Consider the following 14,101-nt stretch of genomic DNA (forward strand, 5'->3'; position numbering starts at 1 on the left):
GCCTGCTTTACATTGTTGAACACATTTGTGAATACAAAGCTTCTAATTCACCTTTGCCTTTCATTTCATTATCTGAAGGTGAATACAAATGTTTCTTCTTGCTGAGTTCGCTTATAAGAGGGTCCCATGGAGGGGGGGGGGAGTGATCACAGTTCTCAGGAAATAAAATCACCAATTCACAAATCAATGTGAATAATATCTTATTAATATTTAATTAATGCACTTACATGCACTTACATGTAAATGCGAGTTGAAAATCTTAACTACTGGGTTGGACATCGTTTAGTGAGTGACAAAGAACAAAATACAGCATTCTTGGGTTCTTCACAGATCATGCTAAATAAAATGAACAACTCACGCATCTCGGAAAATAAAAGTTCTTTTGACGAGCAACAAAAAATAAAAAGTGGGACCCCTTTTTTACTCAACATTCCGTTGAGAAGGACAGGGTGAAAGTAAACGGCATTGTTAAATGGTATAAGTTTTCAAAGACCAAGGAGAGAAGATCTTGTCTACGGGAAAATAATGTCTATGACAATCACCGAAACTGTGTCGCTGGATAGGCACCGGGTACCAGGCGCCCTGGTTATTTGTTAACATTTAAAGGGTAATATTATGCCATCTGATAACGAAATTTCAAAACGATCATAACCACATTAGCGTTCTAACCTGAAGTTCTTCAGGATCGTGCTTTCATCAAAAATTAAAATTTAACCGAAACTGCATGTACAATATCTTATCAATTATTCGTTAAATAGCCATGGCGTGAATGGCGACAAATGGTTAGAAATCTACCACACGTAAATGATCTCACATGGAACACACCAAGATGGACATTTCGTTAAAATGGGCGCTTTTCGCTCTCCGAAACTCGCTTTCAGACTAAAGCTTGGAGCCAACTAATTCAAAATTAGATGTTCTTTTAATGAACATGTGAAGCTTTTTGTATCTTTTTAGTTGAACCAATTTCGGTGGCATTAAATCAAGACTGAATTTTGATCGGGAGAAAAATATTTTGACCAAAAGAGAAGTGCATTTGCGCCCCCTCCCTGCTAATTTAACACTCCATTCTAGCCTACGCATCTGACGTTTGATCTGTAAAAAGTGCATACAGTTTTTTTCTAATTTACATTAGAGCCATCATCCAATTTTCTGGTCCCATGCATCATAATTAATAACCGTTTATCAACATTTACGGAACAAATTAAAAACGGCTATCATCACCGATAAGAATGCGTCAACATTTACCTTAGCAACCCAATGTCCACTTAGACAAAGCTCGTGTCAACTCTGTTCTAAATGATCACAGACACTGTTCCTCCATGTTAATAAAAGAGACAGCTGTTCACTTATTGTGCATGCAAATTCCAGCAAATATTGCGAACGTCTGAGTAAACAGTCACAGGTGATCCATCGTATTCGACTATGACACCGGTTCTGAAAATCAAATCATTATCACAAGGGCGAGCGTGCTTTTAATTGAATGTACAGACTTGACATTTAATATGGAATATTTCAGTTTCGAAGGTATGCCTAGGCAAAAATGCGTTCTTTTTTCAAAAAACTCCGATCTCATATAAGATTTGTGAATGGAGAAGTGTGTAGTCAGGTGTGTCGCTACCAATAGTATGACTTTCATGTCCGTTGCGCTGCTACATTATGTAATTTGCAGTGATTTAATTGGGTAGTGTTCATTTGGGCTGGTCAAAGCTTGGCTTAGGCAAAGTTTGGTTCTGTCAAAAAAGTATCCATATGTCGGCAACTACTGCATAGAAGAATTTGAAATTTTGCATGCAAGCGGTCGGTTTTGCAGTGCGTAAGATGAGTCAAGTAGTGCATTAAAAATTTATTAATCTATGGCAGAATGGCGCGAAAAAGACAGACATTACCAGACAGATCATAGCGCCAAACGGAACAGTCCCCACAGTTTTATAGAGTAATGCCCAGACTGATGTACTTACACAGATGTCACCCCCAATGTATCAAAATCTTACCTATTAGCTACAGGGTACAGGACCCACTGTCTTTCGGGATACGCTGCTGCAACTAAACAAATAACACTTAGTCCGTTCAGAACGAGGGGTAAATTGCCATCAAAATGCGTTTTTCAAAGCCCTTAGCGAACACCAAACTGGTTTTAGCAGGTAAGAACACCAAACGACCTCCGAGGCACCCACTGTAAACAGCAAAACATCGTCGTCTGTTTCTCTAATTAATTGGAGGCCATAATCGTTTCTTGGTAGAACACTGAAACAGCGTGGCTTTCTTTATTGATGTCAGATTTCACCTGTACCGCCCAATAAGTCAAAACAGAGTTTACAGATATCCAGAAGAGGCCTACGACGAAGCATATGCCGGGTCTAATGTGACAAGGGTGATTGACAGCGTCAGTATTTGGATTGGATACCACATTGGTGCCAAAACACCAATGGTAATCATCGACGAAAACCTGAACCAGATCAAATTAAGGAATAATCTCGGAACCACTTGCCTATCATTTGATAGGGGACACCTTAGGAACAATTTTAGGTTGCACGGTGAGGTTGCCGGTTCACACAGAGCACTTTTAATAGCAGATAACTTACAGAACCACGGGAATGAGCAGCTACCCTGGTCATAAAAATCGCCACATTTGAGCCACATAGACAATATTTCGGTAGGCCATTACTCGCCGAATCAACTGCCTACATGTCCTTCAATAAAACTGGACCAAATTGGACAATTTTAGACCGATGCCCGGAATGTTATTCCAGATTGAACTCAAAAAACCTACCCCAAGGAATGCCTTGCCGCTTGAGAGCGCTGGCAACAGCCAGAAGAGGCCAGGCGTAACAGCGACCAATACTGTGACTAGCACCTGACATGAGGGTCTTTTGTGGAGCGTATAACTCTTTTACAGACGATAATTTGGAAAATATGGAGATCCAAAATACCTCTTTTAATGGAAAACGTATGACATAGAATAGGCAATGTGTTTTTGTTTGCTTCTCTGGCGAATTCCATTAATGAATTGATGTCACAGTGACATCAAAGAGATAATTTAAAGTTATTAAAACACGACTGTAATCCTTATTTTCATTTATCAGTCAGCAAAATAGGAAAAAACTGATAAAAAATTACTTGGAAAAAAATATTCCATATTAAATGTCAAGTCTGTATTAGCATTATTGGTGTATTCTAGTCCCTGATATTTTTTTCGGGCGTAATAAGCCGATAAAACAAGTGTTACCTCTATTTCCGAGCAATCACCCAGGTCTAATATCTCGAAAGCGAGGCAACGGTCAAGAACGTTAGCTCGAAATAAGGTTGTTAGCTCGTAAAATTGGCCTATTTCATGAAGTGTATAGCGTGGCAAGCATTAAATGCATTTCTAAATCTCAAACAATAATGAATAATAAAATCTTACAATGAAAATTATTCTTGTTGGTCTACCTGAAATTGATCCATTGTAGACGTTATAGTTTTAAATATGCAAACACGCCTGCGTGAACTAGTTCTCTAATGTTTGTGTTACCTTGACTTGTATGACCCAATTACCCGGGTAACAAAATGTATGTCGGTCATTTAAGGACGCTGCATGACCTGCATATATATATTGACAGAGTTATAATTTCTCAAAAATTTGGCAGCAGCAACCAACAACTTAAGCTCGAAATAAACTCGTAAGCTCGTTAATTGGATTTATTTAATAAATTTTATAGCGTGACAAGCATCAACATTTAGTATTTTTATTTCTAAATTTTCAACAATAATAATAATAATAATAATAATAATAATAATAATAATAATAATAAATTGTACAATGAAAGATATTTTGTTCGTCTTTTGATTAATTGCCTAGAATTGATCCATTATAGAAATTATAGTCTCAAACACGCTAAAATTGCCTGCGTGTTCTAGTTCTCCAGTGTTTGTGCTCTCTGGACATGGATGACCTTATTGGGTATTCAGGTCATTCCGGGACAGGTTACTGCAATTGATATTAACAAACGAACCTTGAAGACAAAGCCAACGTGCGCAGTTCTGACGGGTGCACGTAGCGCTTAAAGACTCGATCCTCTATTCACGATGCTACAGAAAGCAGTGTTTCGTCGCAGTTAGGTTGAATTACATTTGGAAGCTAGGGGATCAATTAGGTAAGTTTTTCTCAAGGCACTGTCACTCGTAGCGTAAAGCAATAATTGAAGTATGAGAAAATTTTATCCATCTGCAGACAAACGCAAGAGGTTAAGTTTGTAAGACTTCGCATACACGCTAAAAGGTGTGCGATACTCATGTGTACTACGATAAGTGTGACAGAGCCTTAAAATGTTGATATTTATACACAGATGGGAAGATAATGTCGCGGGTCATTTAAAAGGAGTTTTCCTGACTTAATTAGAAAATAAAACGACTGAAAGGTTGGTCGCTCTCAAAATAAACAAAACCTGATGACCTCAAGCCCGGTCAGTAGGTTTAATACGAATTAAGTGTTTTTGAGGCTGTAAATATACGCATCTTATTCATGAAAAATGCGATATAAAATACTCAGTACGACGCAGGGAGATGATTGGAAGTGACATTTTGGCCCTTTTTTCAACCAGTTATCAATGGCCGCCCTCTTGAATACACATTTTTCATAGAGAGATTTGTATTCTTCACCAATCATAGTAAACATGAAGACCTATAAGCTAGGAGTTATAGTTTTAGTATGATGATATTTTACCATTAGGATGTTGGAAAGATAGATCTTGCAATTGGTAATAAAAGAAAAAAAATCTTAAATTTTGAGGGCAATTCCGTTGCTAGTATTTGCTGGCATTGTTGCCTTTTGCCAGTAGTGTCACATGTTTACTTTGGTCATTGCATTATAAATTTACATCAGTCAATTGTGAGAGGATATCGATGCTACCGGTACATGGGCTTTTGAACCCTGGGTTGCCCTTAGAATTTCTCTTTTTCCTAAGCTGAGGGTCCATATTTACCATGACCCATAGGAGCCTACGCGTATCTCTCAGACGCTCCTTAACATGCGAAAAACGACATGCACCGTGTCTATTTCGTATGTGATTAAGCACAGCCGTGTCAATCTCGTATCTATAGAGTTCAGTAAGTGGTAGAAGGTAGCTAGATATTAACTTGACAACCCCTTCTATGCCACCCTCCCCCCCCCCCCCTTCCCCCATAGACTGAAACTTTAATCGAGCCTGTCTTGATATTTTTAAAACAGAAGCGATGTTTTGTTTACAAGGACCATTAAATATTACTGATTTATCTTGGGTTATATTAGTACTGGCAGTATATATACCAGTATAATATTTCCTGGGCGAGGCGTTTTAAAAGGCCAATTGTCCGGCTGGAGGTATATTGTGAAAAACTCATTTGTGTTTCGTATAAAGAAAGGAGAATTTCACTCATGACTGAACTACTTCGGCATAAAAACTAGAAAGGGGGTTATATATCGTATGATCATGTACTTTTGCAACTAGTTTGGTAAATTATATCTTGGTGAAAAAGTAAAATTTCCGAGATTTCCTCTGGTAATTCATCGCAACTATATGAAGAGAAGGGTTAACGTGCACTGTAAGGCACGTTCAATATCACACACGCATCGTACTAACTGTACATGTCGCCAAAGTGAAATCAGTCGAATCAGCTTAATCAGCACATGATAATTATAGTTACGCCCTAGCTGCTGAGGAAGGCGTGTTGGCACGTGTACACTTAAGCGAGGATTCCCCTACAGAGTTCGACCGACCCAACCTGTACATGTACGTTGTGTGAATCTTAATGCGGTTTTAGTCATTATATTTGTTTCCGATTTATTCATCATTGGCAGACCAAACATTTGGCCATTCTCAGGGCTAAAGCGCTTTAATTAAATGGGAAATAAGAGTTATTTAAGGTGAAATCTGAGTGCTTCTATTTAGCTGACCGACGGCTGTTTTGTGTGGACTCGCCTCTCTGCCGCTTGTTTACTTTGAGTAGGGTCGTGCTTACAATGCATTATGGAGGTGGTCGGTGGCGTTGTATACACGTTCCTTGGCCACGAGGTTAGTGGGCTAAAGTATCTGGGTTAGTAGGCTAACATAACATATCGATAGTGCCCAAACACGTGGCTTATCAGTCCATGTCAGGGAGGTCAACATGGGGAAGGGGGGCATTAACTGACCAAGGTCATTTTTATATAGGCCTAATAATAATAATAATTTATTGAGCACAAAACATGGTTTACATTTACAGGCTCTCCAACTAATTCAAATATTAAAAAGAATAATTTAAGTAGTAAACTATGTTTATCCACACAGGGATACGCGCTTTTTATTTTTTTTATATTAGAGCCAGCACCGTGTGCATACACTGGATGTCACATATTTATTTACAATGGTGAAAGATGCGTCATCTTTTGTCCCTTTGGCCTTTGGGAGGGGAAATTATAATTACTGTTGCATGTCTATACCTAGTTGTCAGCGTTTGAACCGTTTATGTAGATTAAAAAGTATATGCCTGTATAAATTTTTGGTTATAATCTGTAGCATGTGCTTGAATTAGACCTACTATCTCAAGTTTAAAGGTTATATTAAACCACCCACGTATTATATAATTGGACACGGGACATTTGGGGCAGCAGGCTAACATAACTGGGCCATCACATCAAAGCTTTGCCGAAGAAAACGTACGGATTTTATATCCCTGTTCTTCGTCCAAGGTAAAAACCAAACAGTAAGTGTCCAGTGACAAAACTGAGCTAGCATTTGAAATGAAGAAAGTTCAACCAAAAGACAGTTACAAATTCCCCAAATTATCAGGTACGTACTCAGTAGCAGAGGGGGGGGAGGGGGGGCGCGTTAGATTTTTTTTTTTACGTTCTTTATGTTAAGATGTCAAGGAAATTGAAGCCTATTTACTGTGTAAAGTTTTGATTTTTTAACTACGCAAAAGACGATGGAAGGACATATGGAGATAGTTGAGAAGGTGAGACCGCCCGGGTTAGTTGGACCCCGGGGTAAGCTGTCCCCTAGTCAATTTATGGAAATTAAAAGTTCACAGTTTGCATCTAAAAGTTAGTTTTTTTAGGGAATTTTCTTTATTACCCATGTGATTGAAATATTTTAATGAGAATAATCCAACGGCAGGATCGAGCGTTCCCATCCTTCAAGTGCACTGACATTGTCAAGGACACATGCACATTCCTTATGATAGGTCTATCAATCTCCAAAGCGTCAACTCCCTTACAAAAATAGTCTAGGGGGAGATGGCGGAGGGACGCACAGAAGATCGGGATAACATGATCCCTGACAAAAGTGCAGTGACCATGATAATGTAAGTTTGTATCACGCTATGCGGTATAACGTGTACGCAAAACTGAACAATTAATTGCAATGCCTCGTGACCAAGAGGTTTAATGCTTCCACATCAATCCCCACATCAATCCCCTAATCCCCCACTCCTATGATCTAGGAGGATATTTCAGAAATAAATCATGTTGAATAGTTAGAATCATTCCCATCCCAAAGGATTTTTTTTTTTTTTTTTTTTTTGGGGGGGGGAGGTGGTGCGGCAGCATTAATTATTAGGATCTCATAACATAAAATCTTCCTTATTGATCGTCGGGACTTTGGCCTTCATCGGATATAATACCGCAGTTTTAATGTTTTCAATTTATGTCTTTTATTATGTACAGACACAGATGTGTCTGTACACAATAAAGCACATAAATGTGTCTGTACATAATAAAAGACATAAATTGAAAACATTAAAACTGCGGTGTCATATCCGATATAGCCGTCACCTGCGTCTGTCGTCGCCGTTGCTGTCGCCGTCGCCATCGCACTTTTACCGATAACACGATAAGTGAAAAACCGTTTTTTCTTTTGGCTTGAAACTTACAGAACTGATGAATATTCATAATACGCAGGTCCAGTTCGAAAATCAGCTTGTTCGGGCCATTTTTAGGGAAGTTGTGCTGTTTTTTTTTTTTTTTTTTTTTTTTTTTTTTTTTTTTTTTGCATATATGCAACGCCGGTAAAACGATAAGTGGAAACACGTTTTTCCTTTTGGACTGATTAATATTCATAATACGTAGGTCAAGTTTGAAAATCAGCTTGATTGGACTATTTTTACAAAAGTTATGCTGTTTTTTTTCTTTATTTAGCATATATGCAACACTGATAACGCATTTTAAGGAAAACCAATCGGCCTTTTGTCTTGCAACTCACAGGAGTGATCATCCGACTAGTATACATATCAAGTTTGAAAATATATAAGCTTGATAAGTTAAGTTTTGATGAAGTAGTGTAAGTGGTTTCTCTTCAGATTTAATTCTTAGGCATGTTAATAGTCTTATTATGGAACTAATTAGATATGTAAAAGTGTTGTTTTGACATTCTGCTTCTTAATAATATTATTAGTTGATTATGTAAAAATGACAGTAAACCTGTTATCGTGCATGCTGTTATATAGTATCATATCATTGCAGTTCGTCAGATTCCTTCTTTCACTAAGTTAAGAACCTCAGAATGGAGCAAGTTGGATATTTAAAATTGTTCCATTGATATCTTTCTTTTGACAACATTTTTTAATTGATCATATAAAATATAAATGACGGTAAATTGATCATATTGTTTTATGTAAAAAAGGTGTTGAATTTTTTTTAACATATTTGTTTCTACAATAAAGATATACATAATAAAAACATTCAAAGCATGCGGCACGTCGCCACAGCATTATGTGCTCGCCTGCGTTAATATAAGTCATAGTAACAAAATGAATTAATTATATGATTATATAGAAGTAATGATAATATTTGTGATAACACTAATTAGTACTCATTATTGTAAAGGAGAGCAACAGGGAAGGGGGCATAGACACGGGGCGATATATGCAGGAAGTGCTAGTTGATCAGCAGAGGGAGAGGGTCGGGAGGGTGAACTTATGAAAGCAAGTAAGCATTATCAATTAAGAACGTTGAAACAATAGCGAAAAAATTATCGTTCTGTCCCGTTGTTAACGTTTTGTGACCGTGTAGAAACAAAGAAATCTTGTCAAGCTGCGTTCTAAAATATGTATTGTTAGCACCCAGGATATTCTCAGTAGACAAATGAAAATCACGATACTTTAACTGCCTCAGTGGGCAATGGAAGAAAAAAATGGCGTATAGCCTCAGGTTTCCCACAGGAGCAGTTCGGAGAATTCACTGAGTTCCAATTATGGTTATATAATTGGGATTTGAACAAAACAATAGATCTACACGCGCACGGTTAAGACATTTTTCATTCTTTCTTTCTAACTTTAGGGTGGTGGTAGATAACGAACCAGAAAAGAGTTCGGATTTCAGAGAATGCTTAAGGACGCGACATTTAGGGCGTACTTTTGTTCGAGACTGAGACTATTCCATGAAGACACGAGTAAGTATTCAGGACCCTGGAATGTAAACTTAGCTTGGGTAATGTAATCTCTGTACGACGACTCTTGTTTGCGGGATTATTGGAGTTTCAAAAGACAGGGGATCTTCGAAACAGGCAAAGCACCCAAAACCAGCAGACCAGCTTGATAGTAAATAAAAGAAAGTTTAGAAAGATTCCTTTTAGTTGCTGAGTGATAGAGGATGTCGCAGTAATCAAGCAGAGACAGAACGTAAGCGTTATATAGTATATTCAAGTGCCTAGATATGAGCCCATGGGGCAGGGACTTAAGAGGATTCAGGGCCTTTTGGGCCTTAGTAGCTAAATAACTTATATGCTCGGCACAAGACAGTTTTGAATCTAGTACGAATCCGAGATGTTTGTGGAATGATTTCCGGGGTATCGTTAAATTTCAAAATATTAGATTTCTTTATTTATTTGCTGTAACCTTGGTAGAGAATATAACCCCACAACCGTATCAGGTTTGAACTCCAGTTTCCACCTGGTAGACCATTCCTCGAACTTTGAGAGGTCAGATTGAAGTGCATCGTGCAACTGGCTGTCAGAAGGGATAGAAGATTGAAAAATAGACGTGTCGTCGGCATATAGAAAACAATCTGAAGAAAGGTTGTCTGCTAGATCATTTATATATAGGAGGAAAAGTAGAGGACCGAGAATGCTACCTTGTGGAACACTAGTATTGATATAAGATTCTTTGGAAGATTCAGATAGCGTACCGTTAATACGGACTTTGACTTTTCTATCGCTCAAATAAGAGGATAATAGTGACAGTAGGTTACCTGTAATACCATAGGCTGACAGCCTGTATAATAATAAATTATGCGGGACTTTATCACAAGCGGCTGAAATATCAAGAAATATTCCTCTTACATCTCGGCCCTTTCTAAAATTAGATCTAATCAAATTTTGAATTGCCGTAATTGATGTTCAGTGCTATGACCCTTAAGAAACCCGTATTGTTTTTCAAACACTAAATTATTATTAACGACATGGTTAATCGTCCTCTTATATATAATTTTTTTCCAATTTTTTGATAAGACGCTCAAAAGTGACACTGGTCTATAGTTATCTATGCAACTTCTGTCCCTTTTCTTATAAATCGGGCAAATAAACGCCATTTTCCACAGGTCAGGGTAGGTGTTAGATTGAATTATATAATTGAATAAAATACATAATGGTTTCACAACGACGTCTTTGCTTAGTTTTAACATTTTTATCGTCACCGAGTCCGGACCACTTGCCTTAGATGCATCCATATCATGGATTATTACTTTGATCTCAGTGTCATTGACATCAATTTCTGACAAAATTGCATTTTTTTATTGGTGAAGTTAACTAATGCTGTGGATGTCACTACATCGGAATGGTACCTTTCTGAAAAATATTCTAGGAAAACTTTGGCCTTTTCTAAATCTGTGATCGCAATTTGACCAGTCGTATGGTTTAAAAGTGTTGGAATTGACGTAATGTATATATTTTGAATCCATAAGGCTATTAATAGTCGACCAAAATAGTTTACGACCATTGCCAGGTTTTTCATCAAGGCTTTCAATTAGACTGTTAAAGTAGGATTCTTTCATATCCCTTATAAGTTCCCTAACCAGCACAGACTGAGTATCATAACCGAGTATATTGCCACCCAGGTACCAGTTCCGTGAGTGAGCGTTAAATTCCCCGTTGATGATTATTCCGTCAGATCGGGCTAATTTGGCTCTATAGAGACAATCAGATAATTGGCTTATACATTGGTTTCTTTCATTTACAGTTTAGCTTGGAGATATGTTAACAATTCCGTACAAAAACGTTTTATGTTTAAGCTGTAGTTCAATCCAAAAGCAGGCCAACTCCGTGTTACATAAGTCCTCTCTTATTTTATATATCATGTCATTTCCCGCATAAATTATAAAGCCACGTCCCTTTTCCGAGTATATGGTTACTCGTCCATGAACGGTGTACAGTGTAGCTTACGCATACGGTCCAAAACTACAAAAATATAAATAAATAAACAAGATTAAATAAATGAATTGTGAATGTAGTATATAATTAAGTAGAATGTAACAAAATTGAAATAAGTAATGGATTAATGCTTACTTTTTACGCCCCTGCTTATACATGTAGTTCATAACGTGTGTCCACCTGTGCCGTTCATTCGTTCAAAGTATTGTTCTTATAATAAGTGCGCATTACCACTCTGCGCCCATCCGGTGCATTTTCACTGGTAATAGCAGACTGTGCCATCTTTTGCTAGCATCCAACCACGCACAAACTCTGCTTAAAGACTTTATAAGGTAGGTCGACTCCTCAAATTTCAACCAAACAGCAGCCAAACTAAAGAAAGATACTCGAACGTCCGAGCCTCCCTAATCCTTTGTGACCATTACATCATGTGACAAAGAATCCGTACCAAGTTGAAAATGGAAAACAACTCTTTTCAATACAATTATCTCTTTTTTACATTTGGGGATTTTCAGAGTGTGACTCTGAACTCTATGGGCTAGTCACATTTTTAAAATATCCATGATACTTTTATTTTATTATTAAAAAAATGATGTTTATTATGCTGTTAAGCATTGTGTGATATTGCATCAAAATTGAACATAACCCTTTTTTGGGCACTAGTAGTATGGAATCAGGCTGACAGTTACTATCGTGAAGAGTGACGTGAGGATTGTTTGTTTGTCTGTCTGTCTGTTTGTTTGTTTATTTGTCTGTTTGTTTGTCTGTCTGTCTGTTTGTTTGTTTGTTTATTTGTCTGTTTGTTTGTCTGTCTGTCTGTCTGTTTGTTTGTTTGTTTGTTTGTTTGTCTGTCTGTCTGTCTGTCTGATTATTATTTTTGGGGAAGGGGCAGTGGGGTGGGGTTTTGGCGGGAGAGGGAGGTGAAAACGGAGTCTGTGATTAAATATTCGGTTCATGGATCTTAAATATTTGAATACTTTTACCAATGAGTTTCAACAGAAAAATCCTTGCTTTTACATACAGGGGTAGGGTGGACCTTGATAATTAAGCGAAGATATTGAAATTTTCATGAAAATTATCTATCTTTTTAGGAATTAATTAATCAATTTATTATTTTTAGGTACGTCATGGAGACGGATATTCCACCGGACGTGTGCTTTCTTGTTGGAGACAGAAGAGAGTCCATTTACGCACATCGAGCCACATTGGCCTGCCAGAGTTCGGTTTTCCAAGCCATGTTCTACGGATCACTTCCGGAATCTTCTAAAATTGTGATACCGGATATAAGTCCAGATGTTTTTAAAGTGATGTTAAGGTGGGTCTCCAAACCATAATGGCAATAAACATGAACACTAGCCCCCCCCCCCCCCTCTCTCATGCTTGGTTGTCATGAGTTGGTTCATGAATCTGTAGCACTTACAGTATATTCAAAGCAGTTGTAGTTATATGCCGGGAGTTGGTTTACGTTTACTGTGGCTATTTTTAAATGCCCTCTGCAATACTTGTAAAGAACAGTGTCTCTACTAGTAATGTGTCACAGAAGTAATGCATGGATCCTCTGTAAACGCCATTTTCTACTCCTTTTCATACACAGGTTCTTGTATTATAAGAAGACGGAGCTCAGTGGAGAAAATATAGTTCACGTGTTACTTGCCTCAAAGAAATATCTTATTCAGAGTTTAATCGGTGCGTGCAGGGAATATCTCCTCTCCAACATAGATACCGGAAACGCGTGCACTGTTGTGGAGGTGGCTTTGGAATTAGACGAGGAAGTAGTGCTTAAACCCTCATTAGACTTCGTGGATCGCAACACTAAGGAATGCCTGCACTCGGACAGTTTTCTTGACTTGAACCCTTCGAATCTATGTGTAATTATAAAAAGAGACACCTTGAAGATAAACGAAGACGAGCTTTTCACATGTGTAATGAATTGGGCCAAGTACGCGTGCGAAAAATTCGGTCTAACGCAATCCGGTTTCGACAAGAGACACGTTTTAGGTCGGAGTTTGTATCTTATACGTTTCGCTCTAATCAAAGTCTCGGTCCTGTGGGAATATCTTATGTCAGAGGAAAATGAAGGGTTACTTAACACCGAGGAATTGCAGTGTCTTAGGGGTGACCACTCAGGTTGTCGCCAGCGAGCAAAATTTGGAGAGTGTTTTTTCTCGTCTCGTCCTAGAGACACATTTGGTGACGTCATCAAGTGCACGAGGTTCACTACATACAGCGCACGGAAAAACATCGATTTTAACAGAAGTGAAATCAAAAACGACACTGAAGCACCAAGTCAACACACCCTCTTTTCATTATCTTTCAAATGCAGCAGACCAATTCTGTTGACGGGCCTCGGTTTGTACACTGGGTTGAGCAATATAAGCAAATGCGGAATGGAGGTCAGAGTCGAAAACGAGGATGCAGGAGAAATGACGGCACAAGAACACCAAACAGCATTCGTTTTACTATTTCATGGCACAAATGAAATTCTGCTCAATACTGGAGTTTATATTGACGCCGGTATTTGGCATACAGTTTATGTCAAACTTTCGGGACAAGTACTTGTCGAGGGTCAAAGCGATTTGTGTTCCTGCGTTTTATCTAAGGCAGGAAATACGTCATTCGAGTTTAATTATGACGCACATAAAAACAATATCCATGGACAAATTCCCTATCTTCTATTTAAAGAACAGAATTCCAATGAATGATTCATACATGTTTAATACATTACTGGACACACTTGAAAT

The 14,101-nt window shown here is 38.0% G+C and overlaps 1 protein-coding gene across 1 annotated transcript; it reads left to right on the plus strand.

Moving 5' to 3' along the window:
• The first annotated feature begins 3,954 nt into the window (after positions 1 to 3,954).
• Positions 3,955 to 14,101, plus strand: LOC147760350 (BTB/POZ domain-containing protein 6-like). The gene is made up of 3 exons (XM_086994710.1): positions 3,955 to 4,136; positions 12,481 to 12,675; positions 12,955 to 14,101. Exons 2-3 carry the CDS (start codon positions 12,488 to 12,490, stop codon positions 14,060 to 14,062), a joined length of 1,296 nt encoding a protein of 431 aa, XP_086850836.1. The 5' UTR covers positions 3,955 to 4,136; positions 12,481 to 12,487; the 3' UTR covers positions 14,063 to 14,101.

Source organism: Lingula anatina, chromosome 8, assembly GCF_051362555.1.
Source record: "Lingula anatina isolate TDL-2025a chromosome 8, LinAna3.0, whole genome shotgun sequence".
Classification (NCBI taxonomy): domain Eukaryota; kingdom Metazoa; phylum Brachiopoda; class Lingulata; order Lingulida; family Lingulidae; genus Lingula; species Lingula anatina.